At 40.3% G+C, this 21557-nt stretch overlaps 1 protein-coding gene across 1 annotated transcript in view; it reads left to right on the top strand.

Moving 5' to 3' along the window:
- The window catches only part of LOC140313362 (adhesion G protein-coupled receptor A3), a 156467-nt gene that overhangs the window by 13171 nt on the left and 121739 nt on the right, over nucleotides 1-21557 (top strand). Inside the window, exons 2-6 of the mRNA XM_072391437.1 lie at nucleotides 4124-4195; nucleotides 17609-17680; nucleotides 19918-19989; nucleotides 20159-20230; nucleotides 20937-21100. Coding sequence (XP_072247538.1) covers nucleotides 4124-4195; nucleotides 17609-17680; nucleotides 19918-19989; nucleotides 20159-20230; nucleotides 20937-21100 — 452 coding nt within the window. The remainder of the gene's footprint in view (nucleotides 1-4123; nucleotides 4196-17608; nucleotides 17681-19917; nucleotides 19990-20158; nucleotides 20231-20936; nucleotides 21101-21557) is intronic.

Raw genomic sequence — 21557 nt, 5'->3', positions numbered from 1 at the left:
ATACCATCACGAGAATCGACGTGAAGAAATTGATTGTAAGGAATCAAAAATTTAGTTTGGCTTTTTCCAAATGCGACCCTGTACAGTTTGGCTAAACAGCTCCACTTTGGTCTCTTCTTTCCAAAGGACATTGTTGCAGAAATCTTGTGTTCAGATGCAACTTTTTTTTGTTGTTTTTAGAGAAGAGGCTTTCTCCTGCAACTCTTCCAAACAAACCAGATTTATTTAGTCTTTTTCTAATTGTACTGTCATGAACTATAGAGTTTATAGAGTCGGAGATTTGTATCTCATGACTATTTTGCAGTTTCTCTGATCATTGCTTTGGGACTAACTTGCTGGGAAGTCCACTCCTGGGAAGATTGACGACTGTTTTCCACTTGTATAATTAGTCCTTCTCATTGTAGAATAGACTCCAAATAGTCTGGAAATGAACAACAAGTAGAAAGTGCTTCTCAAAGATCTTTGCTGATGTAGTTTTTCCTTGACACTGTGTAAACACACACCTGAATACTCCAGACCAACAAAGTTCCTAAAACGTCTGCTTTTCTAGCCATGCTCACTGTAACCAATGTTCTGCTGAGAGCAGCCACTTGGCTGGTGCTCACCCTCTTAATTCTTATGGAAGCAGTAAGGGTTTATATAGTTCGTCACACTCTCCTGCTGCTTTTTGGCGTAATGTTTGTTAAAAAAAGCGATGCTGTGTAATGTGTCGTGTGTTGCTGAGGTTACCTGAGGTTGTACTGCACCTCGGTTTAGGACTTGGTAAGGTGGAAAGATGGTGTTCTTTCTTTTTCTCCCAGTTGTACTTGCTATGTGAAGACATTGCAGTGTATTAATGTTGTTCTGCTGATTACCCTGCTCTACTCCCACCACACACACCTGTTAGCAATCAGTCATTACTCACTCAGTATTTACAGTCCTCAGTTTAGCCAGATTGTCTACATTACTTATGACTTGCATTTTCTAGTGAGTGAGCGCTACTTGTTCCTGGTTTATGCCTTATGTGTGCTTTTGATTTTCAGCTTCTGATTTTTTTTCTTTTGACCACTACTTTCATACGGGATTCAGCCTCTTTCAAGCCACTATTCGTAAAGTTTGCCTTGTCAACTGATTATTTTGGGTTTGAGTCCTAGTTTAGAGGTCAAATGAACCTCGCTTTTAAGTTTAATAAATATCTTTTTGGATTGTACCTGGCCTGGTCTTGCGTTTGTGTCCTCCACTGCCTGCAAAGAGCACAATAAGCTGTTTGTTGCCCCGAAACAGTTTGACGTCTTTTGGAGTGAGCGAAATACTGGCTTTCGCTTTGCTGAATAACGCACTTTGTTCAGTTAAAAAGGGGTGTAATGCAGTCTGAGTCCAAACTAGCTTCTTCTATCCTAAAGAGATTTATGAGCTGTTACAAATGCTTCACCCTAAATTTTGCTTTGGGTTTTTGCTGTTTGTTTTGGGCTAGGATGCTGACGCTTAAGCATAAGTTGTTTTTTTTGACCGGTGTAAAAAGGGCCTAAATCAATACTTATGTTTGCTGTTTGATGCAGAGCATCTCAGTGCTTCTTTGAAAAGATGAATGCAGCTCATATCCAGTCAACACAGACACAGTCCGGATCTATTGGGTTGTGGACATGCCCTGAATCAGGAACAGCTTTTAGCTTTAACGCAATTTGAAGGAGCAATCTGCCGGATTTAGTGAAATACTGCTTAACCTTTGGATTGCAACAAACTGAAAACCCCTCATCTCGCCCTCACCCTGCAAAGATGTACTGTTGGAGAAACTTGAATGGCCACTATGAATGCAAAAGGTGTTTGGTTTGTCTGTTCCGGGCTAGTGTAGAAACCCCGCTGTGCAACATGGCAGACTCTGAGGATGCTCTCTGTTGATATAAATGGCTTTTTTTCTAGGAAAAGGAAAACAAACAAAAAATTCTCGTTAACATATTCATGAGTCAGATGAGTCTATACTTGTCAATATAACCCTCTAGAGCCTACACTGAGGTACTTTAAACATGTCCCCTATATGCAGTTTATGGCATTTTTTGCTGGCTTAATTTTCCATATTCTGTGGAAATGGTGAGGATGTGAGTCAATACCCCCATCCATGTTAGTTTTAGTTATCCGTATAATGTATTGATTGTTACAACTTTAAAGTAAAATAAATAAATAAACAAATACATTGTCGCACTAAGCTGTCTTTGCAGAAATGTTCAGTGAGATGGCAAATTGAGAGGCAATCCCTTGTTATCGCATTTTCACCGAAAACCAAAAAATGGAAATACTGGGAGCTGCGAAGGTTTTAATGCGTTAACAAAATATTACTTTAACTCGTAAATTAATTAGTGCAGCTACCGTTTAGTGAATGTATAATTTCCTATCCACACTTGCACTCCATCTGACTGTAGTGATGCTCCACTACTTTGTTTGATGTAATTGCTTTTGCTGTGAATCAGTGAGTTTAGTTAGTTAATTTAATCACCAGAGCACATCCAGCTTATGATACGGCGTGCAAGCCAAGCACACATTTAACACCAGCAGTGTTAGCCCTGGTAAACTTTGACAGACAGTGCATGTCAGAAACACAGTGCCAAAGTTCAGCAGAGTAAGAGTACTTTTCTAGTTTGCTGATAGTGTTGAAAATTGATCTTCCTGGATCTGTGGATGCTAAACTTTGCAGGGCATCTACTCCAGCCAGGCACCTCACTAATAACTTACTTTTACCGAGGAGGAGAGACTTTTTGGTTTATTGGCGCTTCTACAACACTAAGCATGTTGTATATGATTTGGATGGCTGTTATGCTGGAGTCTGAGCCCTTCTATACACTTGGCGGCTGATTGTGAGTAATGAAATCTCCTGTGTCGCGCATATTTCTCAACACCAATTAGGTTCCACCCTGCCGCATCCCTCCAGTTGATCCAGTCGATGGTCGGCTGCTGTCAACTTACATTTGCCTCCCACAACAGCTGCTTCACACTCGAGTGACATCACAGAAAGGAATATCTTGCATGAAACAACTAAAACATGCCTTAACTTTGCTAGAAAGTATTGCATCCCTTGGACACCAACCACTGTTTGTTGCACTACCTGCTGTTGCGTCACCGTGTTCCATTTTGTTTCTTGCTATGAGGTGATTATGAGTCAGTGTGGTTGGGTTAAACTGGACAAAGATAGCGCAAGTTATTAGTTGTGAGAGCAGATGACACAGACTTTGTATGGTTTAATTAGTCACAGTGTTTTTTATTTTCTGTGGTAACAAAACACCTAAATGTATAGTGTGTGTGCTTTCCTTTAAAGTTTTGTCATCATACAACATTCAACAGGTGGACATCCTCAATCTGGGTTTACCTTTGCAGTGGCAGGTCAGTTAATTTAAGAGTAGGAGTTCGAGGTGTGATGCACTTAGAGAACTGTGATTGTAATCTTGTATTATTGCTCTGCCATGAGGAAAATCTAAAGTTCAGGGCCCAAAGTGTTGAATGATTTGACAAGATTGTGTATATGCGTTTGCACCTGGCGGTGAGCCCTATTTTTCTGTTTTTTTTGCCAGACTAATGCATCACTCAGTGAAACATAGTTTCTCATTTTATATTCAGCACAGCCATAATTTATCCAAAAAAGAAGAAGAAGAATAAGAGAGTGAAAAAAGGAAAGGCAGTGACGGCTGCCACAGAAATAATCAAAATGGAGGCACTGCATCTCTTTTGAATATTAATTCATCACTTAAAGATCCCTGTGGTGCATTTCATTGATTTGTTTTGGTGGGATGTGTGCAGCGGATGATTGAATTGTGCTGAAGCAGCGTTTCTTCAAGCTCTTCCATTACACTGATATTTTGACATGGAGGAGTGGAGGACGGCTGCGCCTTGGATCATTACCCATCTTAAACACAAACGGCAATAAACAAGAAAAGAAACGTGGCCTGGATGACTAATTTACAGCTGCAATCTCATCAGACCTAAATCCTTATCTCTTGCCAACATATTGACAGTCAGAGGATAAACAATTTATCAGCCATTTGAATAAGTAGTTTCCCCCAGCTTTTTCTTTGTGATATTTACAAATGTACCTTTGCTCTCTTGCTCTGTCTGATCACTTTGTCTTCTCTCGCATGTATCTTTTGCCCCTAAACAGAAACCTGAGTAACAACAAGATCTCCCTGCTGAGGAATGGCTCCTTCTATGGCTTGGCTGCCCTGGAAAAGCTGTGAGTACTTAAATCAAGCACTCTTAACTGTTTTGTCCTCCGCAGAGTCCTAATAGCTGTCATCACAGCAGCAGTATTGTGCTTTACTGGGAAAAGGCAAACAGGGACACGGTGGGAATTAGGAAATCCTTGTCAGTTTTTACCCTACAGGAGGCTCGCCGGCACTTTTCAACTCATAGGGCCAATGCTTAACTTCAGTTGCTACAGTAAATGTCTTAAAAGGGATAATATATGGTGTCGTATAAAAGACTAATGCAGTGCAAGATCAGGCAGATTTGACAGCATGACTGACGAGCTGAGTCCATGTCGATGAATCTCGCGCCGTATGCGTTGTCCCAGAGGGTCGTATTCACCAAGCCTGATTATAAGCTCTGTGATGGCTGGCCCAGCTCTGCCCCCTGAAGTCAGCTATTGATTGCTTTCTCCTCCTCTGTGCAGCCCAGTGATCGCTGCTTTTCTACCTGATGGTGACATGGATGTTGGCTGATGATGAGGAAATCAGAGCAGGGCTGAAATCACACAGCGCAGACAGCTTGATAACTCACTCCCATTCAGTTAGTCATCCCCAGATGTCAGTATGCACACATATTAAGCTATCTGACAGACACGAGCTACATCAGTGACTGCTGTGAAATTGTTATGGTCAGTTGGACCCCCGTCTCTCTGACTACTTGACAAATAAATGAATTAATTAGACGGTTAATTTGGTGGAATAATTCTCCCTCTCTTACACTTTTTTTCACTGGTGGACCTACAGGATGATGTCACCTGTCTCCCTGGGTCTTATTAGTGCCATTAAAAACTTCTATTCTCAACTCTCCATCTCTTCTGGAGTGTTTATTGCGTGGCTTTTAAGGATACTCAGCCAAAAGTTTGTCGTGGCTGCCCTTTTGGAGCAGGACTATATGTGGCCAGTCCCTTTCTTCACCTCACTCCCTGGGCACGGTCTGTCCATCCACAAACAAACTGCAGCCTTTGGCAGGAATGTGCCTGTCGTTAGCAGTTGACACCAACCCAGGTAGCCTCAGTCAGTTGAAAACAGCGTCCAGGTGTTCCCTCGTTGGCCCGCTGGTCGACTTCCTGGCTGCATGGCTGGCTGACTGACTGGATCTGAGGGTTGTGCTGAATTGGCAGCTGATTGACAAGTTTAATAAGGCATGTGTATTTGTTTGCACCACTCCTGCTGCAGCTGTGGTCCAAATGTACGAAAACAAACAGACTTTCCAAGGCTGCAAAGGAAATGTGGTGATCCCAGAGCATATTTTTGTATTTACCGCTAGTGTTATCTTAGACCAACAGACAGTAATTTTTTTCTTGGTTCTTTGTTTAATTAGTTCTGCTTTTGAGACATTCTTTCCCCATTCCATTAGAGTGTAGGTGATAGGAATTGTCTTGCTCACAGCAATCAAGAGATGCTTTTAATCAAGAGTTTGCAGCCAGTTTGCAGCTTTTGGAAACTATTCGTGCTTAGAGTGACAAAATGACATTTTCAGCAAGCTAGTTAGTTAAAAAAACAAAAAGCATGTTTAATTTTGACCGTGTTCATTGACTTACTATTGCCTGCTAGCATGCATTAGGGACATTTTCTTGTTTTTATATATAGTAGATTAAACTTTCAGAGAGTCTTCAGTGTTGCTACAGTTCACGTCACTTGGTCCCACTCTACAATAGTGTAAATTTACTAGTTTGATTCAAAATCAAAATTTCAGATTTCACGAAGGTGAAGTGATGGTAAAGATAAGTGTAACTGTCCTCTTTTTAGAGACACCAAAGCGTCTTGTGATTAGTAGCTTGGAAGAAGAAGAGTAGGGGTTCAGACTCAGGAAGTCATTGATTCTGAACTGTTAAGGAAGGGGGGAGGGATGGACAGATGGATGAGGCAGAGAGAGGGAAGATGGATGGACGAACTAGTGATAAGACTGGATGGATGGATGAGGCAGAGGGAGGGAGAATGGATGGATAAATGCATGGATGAATGGTTAATAGATAAGAAGATTGGATGGATGCATGAATGGATGAGGCAGATACAGGAAAGATGGCTGGATGAACTAGTGATGTGGATGGATGGATGGATGGATGGATGGATGGATGGATGGATGGATGGATGGATGGATGGATGAGGCAGAGTGAGAAAAGATGGATGAATGAAGTAGAGATAAGACTTGGTGGATGGATGAGGCAGAGGCAGAAATTATGAATAAATGTATGGATGAATAGTAAATAGAGAAGAAGATTGGGTGGATGTATGGATGGATGCATGGATGGATACGTGGATGGATGGATGGGGCAGAGGGAAAAAGGATGGATGGATGAGGGAAAGTGAATGATGGATAAATGTGTGGATCAATGGTAAAATAGTGAATACGATTGGATGGATGGCATAGAGAGAGGATAGATGAATGGATGAACTAGTGATAAGATGGATAGAGGGATGAATTAGGCAGAGGCAGGAAAGATGGATGGATGAACTAGTGATAAGACTGGATGGATGGATGAGGCAGAGGCAGGGAGGATGGGTGATAAGGGAAAGTGAATGGTGGATAAATGTATGGATGAATGGTTAAAAGACAAGAAGACTGGATGGTTGCATGAATAGAAGACAGGATGGATGCAGGGGATGGAGGGCTGGGTCCCTAACCCCTGGATGAGCTGGGTTTAAGAAGTATGTCCATGTTATTAGAGAATTTGTTCAGATGTGCTCTTGTTCCTCAGCATAAGTGAACAAGTTCACAATCTCTGTGTAAATTTTCATATTAGGAGTTTGTGTTGTTTCATGTTTCAGTTGAAGCTTAAAAACGACAAACATCAGCGTTTACAGTGATGTAAAGTGAAATGTCTTCATGCTTTGTGTTGTTATTATGGTTGTCGAGGTATTATGTTATTTATTTGAGGATGAATAAAGTATTTTTCTATTTCTATTTCTATTCTATTTCAGTCTGGACCAAATTAGATGAAAAAACAAAAGGTCCTCCACTGTGTTGAGTTAAGGGAGTGTTTTTGCCTTCCAGTTTACCACGAGGTGCTCCTTTTTATACTGCTCATTATTATCTACATCATCATTAAGGATTACCAATGTATTTTTGTATTAAGGGAATTGCTCTTGATGAAATTTCTTTCCATAGCCCAGATAGTGTTCTCTTAACGGAGGGCCTCTGTATGTTGGATGATGACCTGAATCCCACCATATGGACACAGGCCCATTACCATCAGCCAAACTGGGTCCCACGGGAGCAGAGCAGAAACAAAGCACATTACTGTTCTCTGTTCAGGACACTAAATCTAGTTTTATCAAGGGTTCCCACTGCAGAAGGCCTCACTGTGTCAAGGGCCTGTGTGAAATCAGCGAGACTGGCTTCATTTTCAGTATTCATGCCGATTATGCTGCATTTTGAAACTGTGATATGATCATTTTAATGTAGAGTTTAGAACAAAAGCACTTTTTTTGGTGCATTATTCCATATACCCGCTTGATATCCTCGAAAAAAATAACATCGATACGATTTTTGATACGATCGCACTCTTCTTTTTGAAATAAGAACACCTCTTCTGTAGACTTAATAGACATTTTTTTATAACTGAAAGAAGAGATTCCATTTTTTTAACCAAACACGATTTGTCTGGCCAGAGGTAGTTGGAGGCAGGCTGAATGGATGGCGTGGACTCGACTCGGGGCAAAGACAGGATCAGAATTCAAAGTGGCGCCTGCAATTGCTCATTCTGAGAAGTAGATGTCGAAGGTGCGAGGAGGCGTCCTTTAAAAAGTTTAGCAACTTCTGTTGTTCCTACTGACAAAGTGACATTTATTCAGTCTTCCTCGAGCGCCTCTACCTGGGCGGTGATTGATGAGGGTGTGGCAGGTCGCTGAAGGACACTTCCTCCGGCTGGTTGAGCATATGAATGTACCGTGTGGAGGGAAGAAGCTCAGACTCTGAGAACAGGGCACAGGTGGGGATTACTGATTATGTGATGATAAACCAAACCAACCTCAAGGTTATCATTACTGGTTAGTGTTTAGTAGCAGGGAAAGCAGAGAAATAGATAGCATAATGAGCTAAATTAGGTCAATAATATTTGATTAATTAGATTTTTCTATTAGTACACTTGTATTGTGATGTCTGCCTTAAGATATTATGTTGAATGAAGGCATACATTTGAAGATAATAAGTCTTTATAGTCAAATTAGTCCATTTAATTTCAGTGATGTTGGAAAATACACTGGTGTGTCACTTTGTTTTCCTATATGTAGGACACAGAGTAGTTGAAATGAATTCACCTCATTACACAACCAAAACTTATTTCCTGATTAATACCACAGCTGCCTTGTCAATTGCTTCATTTGTTAACCATTAAATTGCAATTATTGTGTGATTGAGTCACATTTCTATTGATTCTGCTTCAGCACCTGCACTGTATTTGATGCTGAAAAGCACTGAACTAAGTCTGAACTCATATTTGCAATTTCAGCGATAACTCACTGCGCATTTTCCTTAATTTCTTAACTTACTCCACTTTTTTTCCCTCCTCCCCTCTTGTCTCGCAAACAGAGGATATAAAGCCTTAAATGGCTCTTGAAATATGAATAGTTTTATTGTTGTTTTACAGGAGATCATTGCTGGGTCACAGTTGAGGAGAAACATGTGAGCGGTATGGGTGTGACCGATTTACTGACCAAGTTCGGAGAAACAGAAGAGACAGATTCTTCTTCTTTCCCTCCTCTGTCTCCTACAGATTGTCTGCTGCAATTAAATCAACTGGCAGATGAAGCCTGTGAAATATGACCCAGTTTAATAGAAATATTCTTGCTCTATTGGGATGTGCTATTTAAAAAAAATAGCAAGAGGGCAGGAGGGCTTGCATCAAAGGCATGTCTGAGAGGAAAAAAAAAAGAATAGCTTCACATCTGACCTTTTGTTTTGTTTTAACAGAAATATTTCACATGGATAAGAGCAGTAGCTCCAAAATAGGAAGCTGTTGTGAAGCTGTTGATTTGAAGAAAAAAAACCAAAACAAAATCTCATCCTCACAGCTCAGGGATTCGTCGAGCTTTTTCTCCATCTGCTCTCAAACTGCCTCCAATGGTTTTGCGTGATTGTTTTTAACTTTAAACTCTTTTGACTGCGTGCTAAAAAAGAGGGTGACTGTTTTTGGGCTTCTGAGGCAGAAGTGAAATCTTAAGAAAAATAAAATAAATCACGGCAAATGTTTGATAAATACCACACATCACCAGGAATAAATTGCACTCCAGTATTGTTTGAAAAATGAATGTTTCAGGCCTGAAACACAAAATAGGTTCAGACTGCAGAGACTTTGAGAGGCGAAGACATCTTTGACACATTTCTTTTTTTTTTCCTTTTTGAACAACCGGCTGATAAAAGAGACACGTCTGAGAAGGACATTTGCAATTTGTCTTACTAAGAAGGTTGACTAATTGTATTATGCTCGTGGTGTTTTTTTTACAATATGCAATATTTTCATGATGCAACCACACTTTTCCCTGAGTGCCGTTGCCATTTGATGCTCCAGCAGTGCTAGCTTAAAGCCTGTCACAATACAAACATGCTCACTTAGCTTAACTGGACTGAGCAGTTTGACTGTCTGCCTTTTTCCTCTTCTCTGTAAGCTTTCAGCTCATATTTACCTGCAATTCATTAGGTTGGCTTTCTGTTCTGCTAGGCCATCCTTGAAACTATCCGCATCAATATCTATTTTTGAATGGGTCTTTGCATGCTTTTGGGGGGTTTTCCCTTTGATACAATGTGTACATATAATGAGATTTGATAACCCAAATCAGAAAAAGTTGTGACTGCAGTACATGTAAAAAAAAGGATAGTAAAGCGGTTCCCATTTTTAAATGTTCCAGTTTCTTCTCAATGCTTAAAAGGCACCCCTGATATTGAAGATGCAAGGCGATGAAACGTTTAAGGTGTTTTTTTGTCTCAAATATTTTGGCAATACGTTTAAAGGTGTGCAACAGCATGGGGTAGTCACAGTTCTAAAATTCTCTACACATTCTGTATTGGGGACAGGTCAGGACTGCAGGCAGGCCAGTCCAGCACCTCAACCCCTTTCCTCTGCATCCATGCCTTTGTAATGTATACAGAGTCCGGTTTTCCTTTGTCTTGTTGAAAAATGCATGGACGTCACCGGAACAGATGCTGTCCTGAAGACGAGCCACATTGCCCTGAATTGTAATTCCTACATTAATGCTACCATCACAGAAGTGTATATGAACCTTTTGTTGTTGCTGCCTACGTACCAAATCACGATTGCAATCAACTGTTCACATCACCTGTCTGAAATAACATAATTCTTATGATTTTTACTTATATTTCTTGTCCTAAATTCCCCATCAACCATTTTTTATTGGTATGTGTTTCAGGCCTGAAATGCAGGAATAGAGAGATTCTAATAACGATGAAGACGATGGGACAAAACCTGAAATATCTTGTGTTTCTAGTATCTGCATTGAAATAAAAGTCAAGGTCCACTTAGAATCACTGTTTTGCATTTTGCATTTTCCATTTGATCACAACTTTTTCTAATATTGGGATTGCACAGAAACCACTGTAGGTCCCCAGACTAAAAGTAACGAGGAACAACCCATAAACTTGTAAATGCTCTAAACAACAGATTCAATATGAGATTCCGTAATGGTACCAATATGTATATAAGATATAATATGAGAGTTTGAATTTCTATATGGGGACATTTTATTGTCAACGTGTTAATATTTAGTGGAGATAATGCCATTAAATTATCTTAACATTTGCAAATTGCTTCAAATGTCCAATACAAAACTGGTGTACGTACTGTAACCTCATTCTGAAAGCTCACGTCGATGGCTCAATTCCCAGCCAGTTGGATCTTTGTTTTCATCCCCCTCTTTGTCCCTACATATCCTGTCTGGATGTCTGCTGCAGCTATCCAATAGAACACAAATGCCAAAGGCAAAATATTGACAAAGGCAACAAATCCCAAAAGTCGGGAAGCTGGGACCAGCAAATATTTGCCATTTTTATGATAGATTAAACGGCTGAAACAATTTAAGGAGTTATTGAAATTGCCACAGTTATTGTTTTTGTCGTTGATTAACCATTTGCCCTCTTTCAGTGTGTGGCTGATTATAAGCCTTCTCAGACAAATGGGCTCCATCTTGAAAACAAGGTGCCTTTACATACAAATATGCCAGCAGTGAGGAATATGACGCAAGCCGTACAAATGAATATTTCTCATCTGTCATTTCATTAAGTGAGCATACAATCTAATACATCATGCAGCATCCCTTTCCATTTGCTTGAGTGCCACAGCAAGCTGCTGTTTTATTTGCTTGTGTACTTCATGTTGAGTTTGACCTTTAGTGATTCTGATAGTTTTTGAATAATTACATCAATGCTTGGATGTATTTAATGAGACTGTACATTATTAAATGAAATTAGCCATCATAGTGCATCTCTGGCTACTGTCTGCCTGAAGGACGTGTGTGGTGTCTGGTCAGTGTGTGTGTCCTTATCGTGAGCACATCAGGGTGACTGTGTGATGTAGCAATCATTTAGACTCATGGAGAAATCCGACCATTAGTGTCACACAGTGAACAGGCCGCTATCCTCGGGGTCATGTGGTTTGGGAGAAATTGAGCAGGCCTAGCTATACAATGCAGTTTGAATTAATTGGGAAGCACTTCAGTAGCTTTGCAAACATGAACCACAAATGGTCTAGTTTATACAGAGGGCTGCTACTGCTCTTCAAACATGCAGGACTGGGGGAGTAGAAAATGGTTATTGTTTAAACATTTATCCCATTTGAGCTGCTCCAGCTGTATCTACAGCGGACATGTGAGAGTCTCTCCATGGTAGTTATCATCTGTTTGTATGTTCATGTGTGTCCATTTGTACTGTAAATACTCAACTAGTGGTCATGGCTTTTATCTACTCCAACTAAAGGACGTAAAGAGAGAAAGGGGCATTTATTTGAGTCTGACTATCTTTAATGTCCATTTCTCTATTTTGATATTTTGCAGCTGTATGTTGTTACAAACTGAATACTTTCACTTTTCATCTTTTAAGATGTAATTTCTTTTCATGGAAATCCTTTATTATGAAATTATAGGACTGTGTCAAAGTGCAACTAAATGACCTCAATGAACAGAGAGCATCTCTGAGTCGCTTTTGTTTGATTGCAAGGTTTTATTTAAGTTTTTAAGCATGCCTGTGAGTGAATCTGCTTTATGTATTGCAGTGTGCGTTTTAACAGGGCTATATTGTCATTGGTGAAGCTGTACAGTTTGTCCTTTGAAGTTTCCTAACTGGTGGGTAGCACCCCAGAGACTTCCCATGAACTCTTGCTCCACTGGGAGTAGACCTTGGATAGGTTACATTTATGTGTATTTACTTTGTCAGGGGAAACAGAAAATAAATAAAAAAGAATAAAAGAAGTTGCACATGCGCTTTTTTTCTTTTGCTTTTAGTTTGTTGTTCTGCTTCCTTGTACAGAGGCAGGGGAAATAACACACAGCTTAAAGATAAAGTGGGAAATCCAGTGTTTTATTGAAACAAAGTATGGTGGGATGTACAATGTGCATCTGGTTAAAACCTAGATTGACAATGTATCGGCTTGTATTCTCACAGTTATGACAAAAAGCAGTTTCAGAATCTTGCTCGTAGGTCCTGAGTTGGATTAACTTGAATATTCACTATGAAGATAGCAGTCCCTTACATAGTCCTAAGGCCAGACCAATTAGGAATAAGAGATGATACACACAGCAGGAAACTGAGAACGTGCAGTTGTGACCTTTATCTTGTTTGAACATATGGAAAAGTAAGAGAGGGGGTACAGAGATTGCTGGTCCAAGGAAAATTATAAAGGCTGAAAGTGCACAAGGAAGGACACACATTCACTATTAAGTCACTTTTAGCTGAGTTATCCAGTTGTCAAAAATGAGCAATTAAGCTATATATTCAGACAACTCTGTGGCGAGTCCAATCCTGTGGAAAGACTAACAAGTATCTTGCTTGCAGCAGATTTCCCAACGAGCAGAGCAAGGCCTACTTTGGCCCACTACTGTCCAAGACAACTGGATTGTGCTTAGACCGCATGTAAAAGGTGGAGGTAGCCCGTACAATGTCACCCTCTGATTTGTGGAATATCATTTCAAAGCCCTGAGTTTGGCATTTGGTACTCGCCATGTGAATCTTTTGGATGCAGAAATTACTGCATTTGACAAGAAGCTTAAGTTGGAGAGTAATACTTGAGGTACAACTATGGATACAAAGGGTAATGAGGAGATTGGTCTAAGGTTCAGGAAGTAGTCATATCTGCACAGTAGACATTATAGATGAATGATAAGTGTTTTTAACAGTTTTTAACAGCCGATAACACTGCAGCTGCAGTGATGGCTGGTGGTGACATTGTATAGGTGGGCTAACATATACATCACATCTAAGATACAACATTTAACGTATTGCAGCTCTATTACACTCCTTTTTAACAAAAGAAGAACAAGAATGCAACAATGGCAAATTACTCACATGCACTTATACAGCCTCCAGCATATGTGCCACCAGTTTCTTCACCTTGAGTTTTTACTTAAGGACATCGAAGAAAATGGATGAAAAAGTATCCACCTAGATCGCCCTAAGCTTTAGCACCACACACTAGCACAACGTTCCCTGTGTTACGTCCCCTGTCAATGGCCCAAGTCCGTAAGCTTTGGGTTGCACAGATTTAGCCCAAATGAGATTTGTTTGGTACCCCAAATTATTATTTTCTTTTCAATCTTGTTGATTCTATTCCTGGCAGTTTTTCAAATAATATCACCCAGGCTACTTTACGTATAGGAGTAATATTTGATTTTTGAGTCTTGATGCTAAAGTCTTGTTAAGTCTTCTTCCTTTTCAGCTTAAGACCATATAATAATCAGGTCTTAATCAGAGCAATCAGAGTTATGCATGTTTTTGTCTACGGCTGCCTTGACCTCAGCGAGTGCTCCCATTGTCAGCTCCACTTAATCCTAAATAATGCAGCTAGACACATTAGGACATATAGGCATGAACACATCAGCCCTGTGCTTGCCTCCCTGCAGTGGCTCCATGGTTGAGCCCATTGAGATCTGCAAATATTGCCCTGCTCACTATTCTGAGATCATAGATTGTGACAAAGGGAGATTTTTCATTAAAGATTGATTTCTATGGAATTCTTTACCGACCAAAGTCAGGCACACCAAGTCTATAGCTGCCTTCAAGTCCCTTCTTAAAACTTCTGTCTGATTTGTGTATCGAATATCATGCGTTTTTTAACTTTGTTTGAGCTCCCCCTCACCATATCCCTATGGGTAAAGCACAATGGAATTTCTTTAAGGAAAAGTACTATACAAATAATACTTTATTTATCATCTTTTTTTTTTTATTTGTAAGCACACTGGTCAAAGGAGTGAATTCAGTCAATGACATAGTGACTTTTTACAAAAAAGAAATAATGTCCTATAAGTTATTTTTCTTGTTGGTTAAATCTGAGGTCTGGTGGCTTCATCCATCAGTCATATACAGTCTATGAGATGGATTCCACCCATGAGATGAGAAACTAACTAAGAGAGGTAGATTAATGACTTTTATGGATATGCCACAACAGCAGCCCGGTCAGCCTGAAGATATAGAAACATTAGATGGAATGGACAATTAATTGTGCTAATTAGTGCCTTTCTGGTCTAATCAATCACTCAAAGCACCACGAGTCACATTCACAGATTCATACAGCACTTATATACTGTTCATGATACACAAGGGGCAATATAGAGGTTTACTATTCCAGGATGCTGGTCAGTGGGTAGACTGATAGTTGGGGATTGGTCCAACGGCTTTTCCAGATTTTGGAGGACCTGGTGCATCTCCATAGCCATAACTTGATGCCTGGCACAAACATTTCCGTGTGTCAGGAACATTGTAATCAATCTCATTAACTCGATTAAATCATAGTATAAAAGAAGTTAAATAAAATGGGTTAACGACTATGCCCTGATGGCCTGCTGAAATTAAATCTACATGTGGGAAAGCACTATAGGACTTTATTACATTTTGTCTAAAACTTTACAGCAAATAGCTCACAACATCAACTAGTCACACTAAAGCTTCTGATGTATTTAAGATCAAGATTCAAATGGTCCTTTATTGTATATGTTTGCTGTATATGTTATCTTTTGCAAATACTTCTTGGACTTTGTTTTGTCCAGGACCAGATGTGGTGGAGCTAACTTACAGAAGAGCTCAGCAACATCACATTAAGGGATACATAAAAGGATACAAAATTTACTTTCAAATGGTTTCCTCTGATTGTTGAAACTTTTGGCACCCATTCTGCTGTATTATGTGGAAGACTGCACCCATCCTGAACCAGTTAATGACACACAATCATCATAATTCATAAAAGTTTATTTGCAGTTACTTGACGGTTCAGATGTGTTGATTATAAAGGTGTTGCCTACAGTCTCACAGCCTCATACAGGAAGCCTTTAAAACAAAGAAGGACACAGTTGGCACATTCTGTAAAACCCGGATTTGAGCATAATGTAAGAATAGTGCTTCTCATGTTTGTAGTACATGATAAATTCCTATGTAATTCAGAACCACGAATACCCTGGAATCTCATTCAAATGTTCAGCATTGCTAATAAACAATTCAGTTGTTTTATAGACTTTATGAACCCCCCCATATTCGAACAACACTTCACAGCAGTGTATCTTCTGTCTGTGGACTCACCGAGCAGCAACCTCTGCCCCTTGGTTTAGCATTATGTCGATAAGAGATATAACATTTTTGAGCATTCAGCAAATTCCCAGACAGGGTAGTGAGGTGCAACAGTTCAGGTAAAAGGGAGCTGCTGCAGGCTAGGCCGCTTGCGCCTCTTGCTATTTTGTAGCATATCATACATGATCAAAGAGATGAGGGAGTGAGAGTGGAGAGCTAGCCGCTGACTGACCCAGCTAGGCCAGGAGCTTCGTCTTTCAGAAAGGCAACTTCACTCTAAGTAGAATCCAAGAGTACGTCTGCAAAATTTCTAAGCGCTGGTTCAGATTTTGAAAAGTCAGCAGATGCAGAGAGCTATCATGCTCAGGTGCTCTTTTCTTACTTGCGGATATAAAAGAAGCAAAAGTCATATGACATCTACTTAGAATATTAAATATATGCATGAAGTGTGTAGCAGTTACACAAACTTAGTTTGCTTGATAGATTTTGTCTAGCTACAATCTGGTTTGAGGGCTCATAAGAACCCAAGCATAGCAAACTGGAAAGTGTGTGTGTGTTTATCATGAAAGAAGCAAGTCATTAAGTTTAGAACATAGTCATTTTTCTGCTACTAATGATGGTTTGTCTTCTGCATGAGAAATAATACTTTGCATCCACTAAATTTATATTAGTTTCTGGAAGACAGTGACGACTGAGGCTTTTCATACAGTGCATCTACAGAAGAAGTAGTCAGGGAATAGACATCCATATTATTAGTCCCGAGAGGAAATGTACAGTGGCATTAGGCTCCTATAAATCTTCCACTCTGTAGAGTAAGTGATTTAGCCTCTGCCATCATTTGGAAAAGGGGAGCATCCTTCTCCAAAACTGTCCCATGTGTCAAACAGAAAGAGTTCAATTATTACTTTTATTTTCACTTTGGGACAGTTATTGTGGCTTTGATACTTATTTTGGTCGTATCTTGTTTCTTTTGGATCTCCCTGATTATGGGACATTATGGCCGTTATTTAAGAACAGCTAAAAAAAGAAGCCCCAGGCTGAGTCGAGCTGTATTACTGCTCACATTTGAATAAAAAAAAAAGCACCACCCTTCTCCTTATTCTCATCACACTAAACATACAGGGCAGAGTTAAAGGAAATGAGGGACACAATTTAAGGAAGTTTTTCTTGGCCTGCAGAGAAGAGCAGAGAGGAGATTTTTCTGAGATCCATTTTTAGTATTGGAGTGGGCGGTGTGGGTGGATAAGGAGTGCCTGGCTGTAACCGCCACATGTGTGTTTCTTGCCTCTTCGCTGGATGTGGTCTGGGCATCCAGCTACAGCACATGGTCTGTGTGATCCAGCTAACAGGTGCAGGTTAACTTACTCACTCATGACAGTGGCCTTTCCCAATTATATAGATAAAATCTCTCTTATAAGCATGAAAACAGAGCTCTCTTTTTCCCACTTGCAAGCAAAACAATATATTAACAGGACTCTCGCTAATATAAGCATCCTCATCCATCCATCCATTTCCTATACCTGCTTAATCTAATTCAGGCTTCCTCATGCTTCATTGCAGGATATGTTCTCAGCATGCTTAAGCTCAATAAACTTGAACTTAGATCTCATAAGGACGGATGGATGGATGAATGGATAGAATTGTGATGGCTGACTCTTTTTGTCTGTCTCTTCTTCAGGGACCTGAAGAGTAATTTGATAAGTACCGTGGAGCCTGGAGCCTTTCGTAGTCTTCTGGCTCTAAGGAGACTGTAAGTATGATGAAGCCTTGGAAAAGCCTTCCCTTACCTTTATGCCCCTGATGAGAATATATGTATGAATATAATCATATTAATATAAGAACGTTTTCAATATTATTTGAGTTGGAGGCTTTTAGGACAACATCTGTAGATGACTTAAGTAAACTGAAATGTTAAGGATAAGTAGCACGCACTGATCAGCCATAACGTTATGACCACCCACCTACAACAGCCCTGACTCAATGAAGCACGGACTCCTCTACACCTCTGAGGTTATGCTGTGGCATATGGCACCAAACCGCCTTGGCAGATTCTTTAAGTCCTGTAAGTTAAAAGGTGAGGCCTCCATGGACTGGATTTGTTTGTCCATTGCATCTGAGGGGATGTATATACATGTATATACACTTTTGATGAACATCAGCCAGAATAAGCACCCTGACAAGTCTACGCAGCTCCATATGCAACAGACTGCATTGCTCAATCAGAGCCCCTTTTTCAGCATTTTCCGCTACAGTACCTTTCTATTGGATCAGACAAGACAGGGCAGCACCTCTTTACAAGCATCAAAGGGCCTTGGCTGCTATCTCCTGTCTCCCGTTCACTGGTTTTCATTCCAAGAACCAATTGTGGAAGGTCCTGACCATTGCAGACAGAGAACATCGCTCAAGAGCAGCAACTGTTACGACCCAGCCTTCAAGACATCCGAGTTTACCATCAAAAATGCTCAGTTTCTTACACTTTCCCATTATTTCTGCCTCCAACACATCAGCTTCAAAGGAAAGAAATATTCACATGCTGCCTAATACATCTCACTTACTGTGAGGTGCCATTATAACTACATGATTAATGTTTTGCTTCTTCAGTCAGAGGTCATAATGTTTTGGCTGACTGGTGCATATTGAGACATGTATATGGACACTAATGCGATTATAGTAAAAGTTTTTTGTCTTCTATTTGCTGCAGTGGCATGCAGCTCAATGCACCCTCTTCACTCTGTTTTCCTTTTCAACAAATGTTCCAAAGAAAGCCTTGTGGGAAGTTTAGTCTTTAGATTCCAAGGGTATGATTCAATGATAACAAAGAAACAACAACAAAAAACCCCCCAACATTTACTGATTATCTTCATCTCACGATACGTAGAAGCACGGATATATTCGACGGGGGAAGAGCTTAATCTGGATACGACTAATGGCAAACTTAAGATGTGCGGGACAGAAGAGTTTCCCTCAGACTTGAGGACGCGCAGGGATTTACAGGGGAGGAAACAAGGGGCTCAGAAGTCTCAGTTGTTGTTATGGTTCGGTCTCGCCACCTACTGCAGCACAGAAATAGAGCATAAAGACAGGATAAGAAGGCCATAACACCAAGAAATAGGTCATACCGAAAAAAAAGAAAAGATTAAAAAGACACAGCTGTAGTGGCAAACGTGCTTTGTTGCTTACAAATTACATTTAGATTCATAGGTAGTTTGACCGTTGTTGTTTTGTAATGAGAATAAAGGGTTTTTCAGAAGTTGTGCCACAATTTGAAATGTTTTCGAAACTTATTTGCGATGTAAAACATGCACAAATTCTTCACAAGTCTGAGGAAAAAAAGTTTGAAAGTTTGCTTTGCCTTTGTTTGTAGTGATCTCTCCTACTCAAGTAATTTTCTCCATGATTGCCTGCGCTGGTTCTATTATGAAGGGTTTGGGAGTGAGTTACATGATTGGAGGCTGATAGTTAGTGGGATCTGGACTGGCAGGGATGCAAACAGTGAGTGAGCCCTGCTCATTCAGGGCGCGTGTGCGCAAGGCTTTGGGAGAAGCAGAAGGCTAATTTAAGTGCTCCCCAACTGGTGATTTTTCAAGTGCTCTGCTTATTTTCCCACAGCTGCTCCAGCGTAGCGGCTCTTTAATTACAGTGTGCGAGGGCACGGAACTTCGGACACGACAGCGCTCAGCTCCCTCGCATCTGGAAGCCCGGCGCATGCATTCAAACGTGTTTGTGTTTGAAGGGATGTGTGTGCCAGCAGTGGTTATGTGAGGAGTAAAATGTTACAGAAGGTCAGGAATAATATTCCAGGAAGCTGACAGAGATAACCAGCAGTCTCAGCTCCTTAGGTTCTCTTTGCAGGCAGGCTTGCATGAAAACACACAACACATATACTGTATATAATTGATTTCTGTTCTTGTTTGTATTGACTACAATATCAGTAATATTTACTAAATGAAGTAAGGCGTGCCTCTCTCTGCCATTTTGTCCATATAGGGATCTGTCGAACAATAGAATTGGCTGCCTGTCACCTGAAATGTTTCGTGACCTGAGCAACCTCTCAAAATTGTGAGTAGTCCTTTACTTGTAATGTACATTGCACTTCTTTGGGAATTAGTTTGAATAGGTTATGTAGGAGTTTGGGCCTTTTGATTTCATAGGGCAGTGGTGCTGGCTTTTTGTGTATGAAGAGTAACTTGTATCTGGATTGTTTGTGATTTCTCTTTTCCACAAACAGGAATTTGTCCGGTAACATCTTCTCCACTCTGACCACGAGACTCTTCGCGCACCTGGTGGCTCTTAAAGTGCTGTAAGGGAAACACGCATTTAAACTTCAATTGTTTATTGTTCAAAACAATTTCAGTGAGTGTGTGGCTGTTTTGAAATGCAGGCGCTGTATTTTCTCATGGAAAAACAGAGGATATCTTAGTGCTGAAATATCATAGGTGTCACAAAAGGTGCTAGTTATTGCTCTTTTTCACAATACCTCAGTCCTGAAACTGACACAAATACATACCAATTCACTGTAAAGTGCAATATACAAACTCATTACGCGGTACAGAAGCTGTACACTACATCAGTTGACAAGCAACATCACAAGTGACCTGGAACCAGCAGCTAATGAGCTGCAGGAGTGTGGTGCTAATGAAAGCCCCAGCTAGCATTTGCAGTTGCTAGCAGTTGCAGTTGTAAAGGGGTACAGGAGCCACATTTGAGACTTGGTTGTTCATTCCAGACAACATGTTGGGGCCTTGTAATGTAGCTTGAGATATTTGCATACAAACCACAACACTCGGACCATGGTGACCCTAAATGATAATAATTCATTGTTAGTATATTGAAGATTAAAGAAGACTTTAAGAAAATACCATGTATTGTGAGTGAGTGACTGAGAGGACAATCTGAACACAGTCAGTGACCTCTGACAGGCCCAAGCATGTCAAATATCTGCTGTAACAAAAGCCTATTGGATGAATAAAGTATGGCCTGTAACTGTGTGCTGGTATTCTAACCAGGCATTTCAGCACTGAGACATTGTTCTGCGACTGCCAGCTGAAGTGGTTGCTTCTCTGGGCTCGACACAACTCGGTGAGGATTGGCAACAACACAGTCTGCATTTTCCCTACTCACCTTCACGGCCTGGAGTTTCGCAACCTGCGGGAACATCAACTCAACTGCGGTAAGAACTTAATTTCCATCACGATGTGGGCTGTGGGCTGGCACAAAGTTAGTGTCTTTTATTGTCACTTAAATATGAGCCAAACAGTTGACAAATGGCAAACTAACACGAAAAAAAGGTATCAATGAACTGACTCTCCTTTTTACCATGTGATATTTTATTTTTAGTACTGAAGAGAAAAAAATTAGACGTTTAATAGCATTTCCACACATACCTATTAAACTGAGCGTTGTGAGTTTTTCTGCATCATTTTTAGCACTGGATTTCCCGCAGTCGCGGGATAATCCTCTACATAATTTTCACTTTTGATAATTAGGTGTACCGGCTGAATGTAATGAATCCCCAAATTATACAAGTGCACAAAATTAATCTGACTTGGTTTCCATGTCATTTTAGAATAGAAACTTCATATAAGGCAATGAATTAGCACAACACTGCAAGAGAGAAAACCTCAAGC

The sequence above is a fragment of the Leuresthes tenuis genome, unplaced genomic scaffold, assembly GCF_036924035.1.
Source record: "Leuresthes tenuis unplaced genomic scaffold, fLeuTen1.0.hap1 SCAF_8, whole genome shotgun sequence".
In the NCBI taxonomy this organism is placed as follows: domain Eukaryota; kingdom Metazoa; phylum Chordata; class Actinopteri; order Atheriniformes; family Atherinopsidae; genus Leuresthes; species Leuresthes tenuis.
Note: the sequence above shows the minus strand (reverse complement) of the source record. Positions and strands in the feature narration are given on the sequence as shown.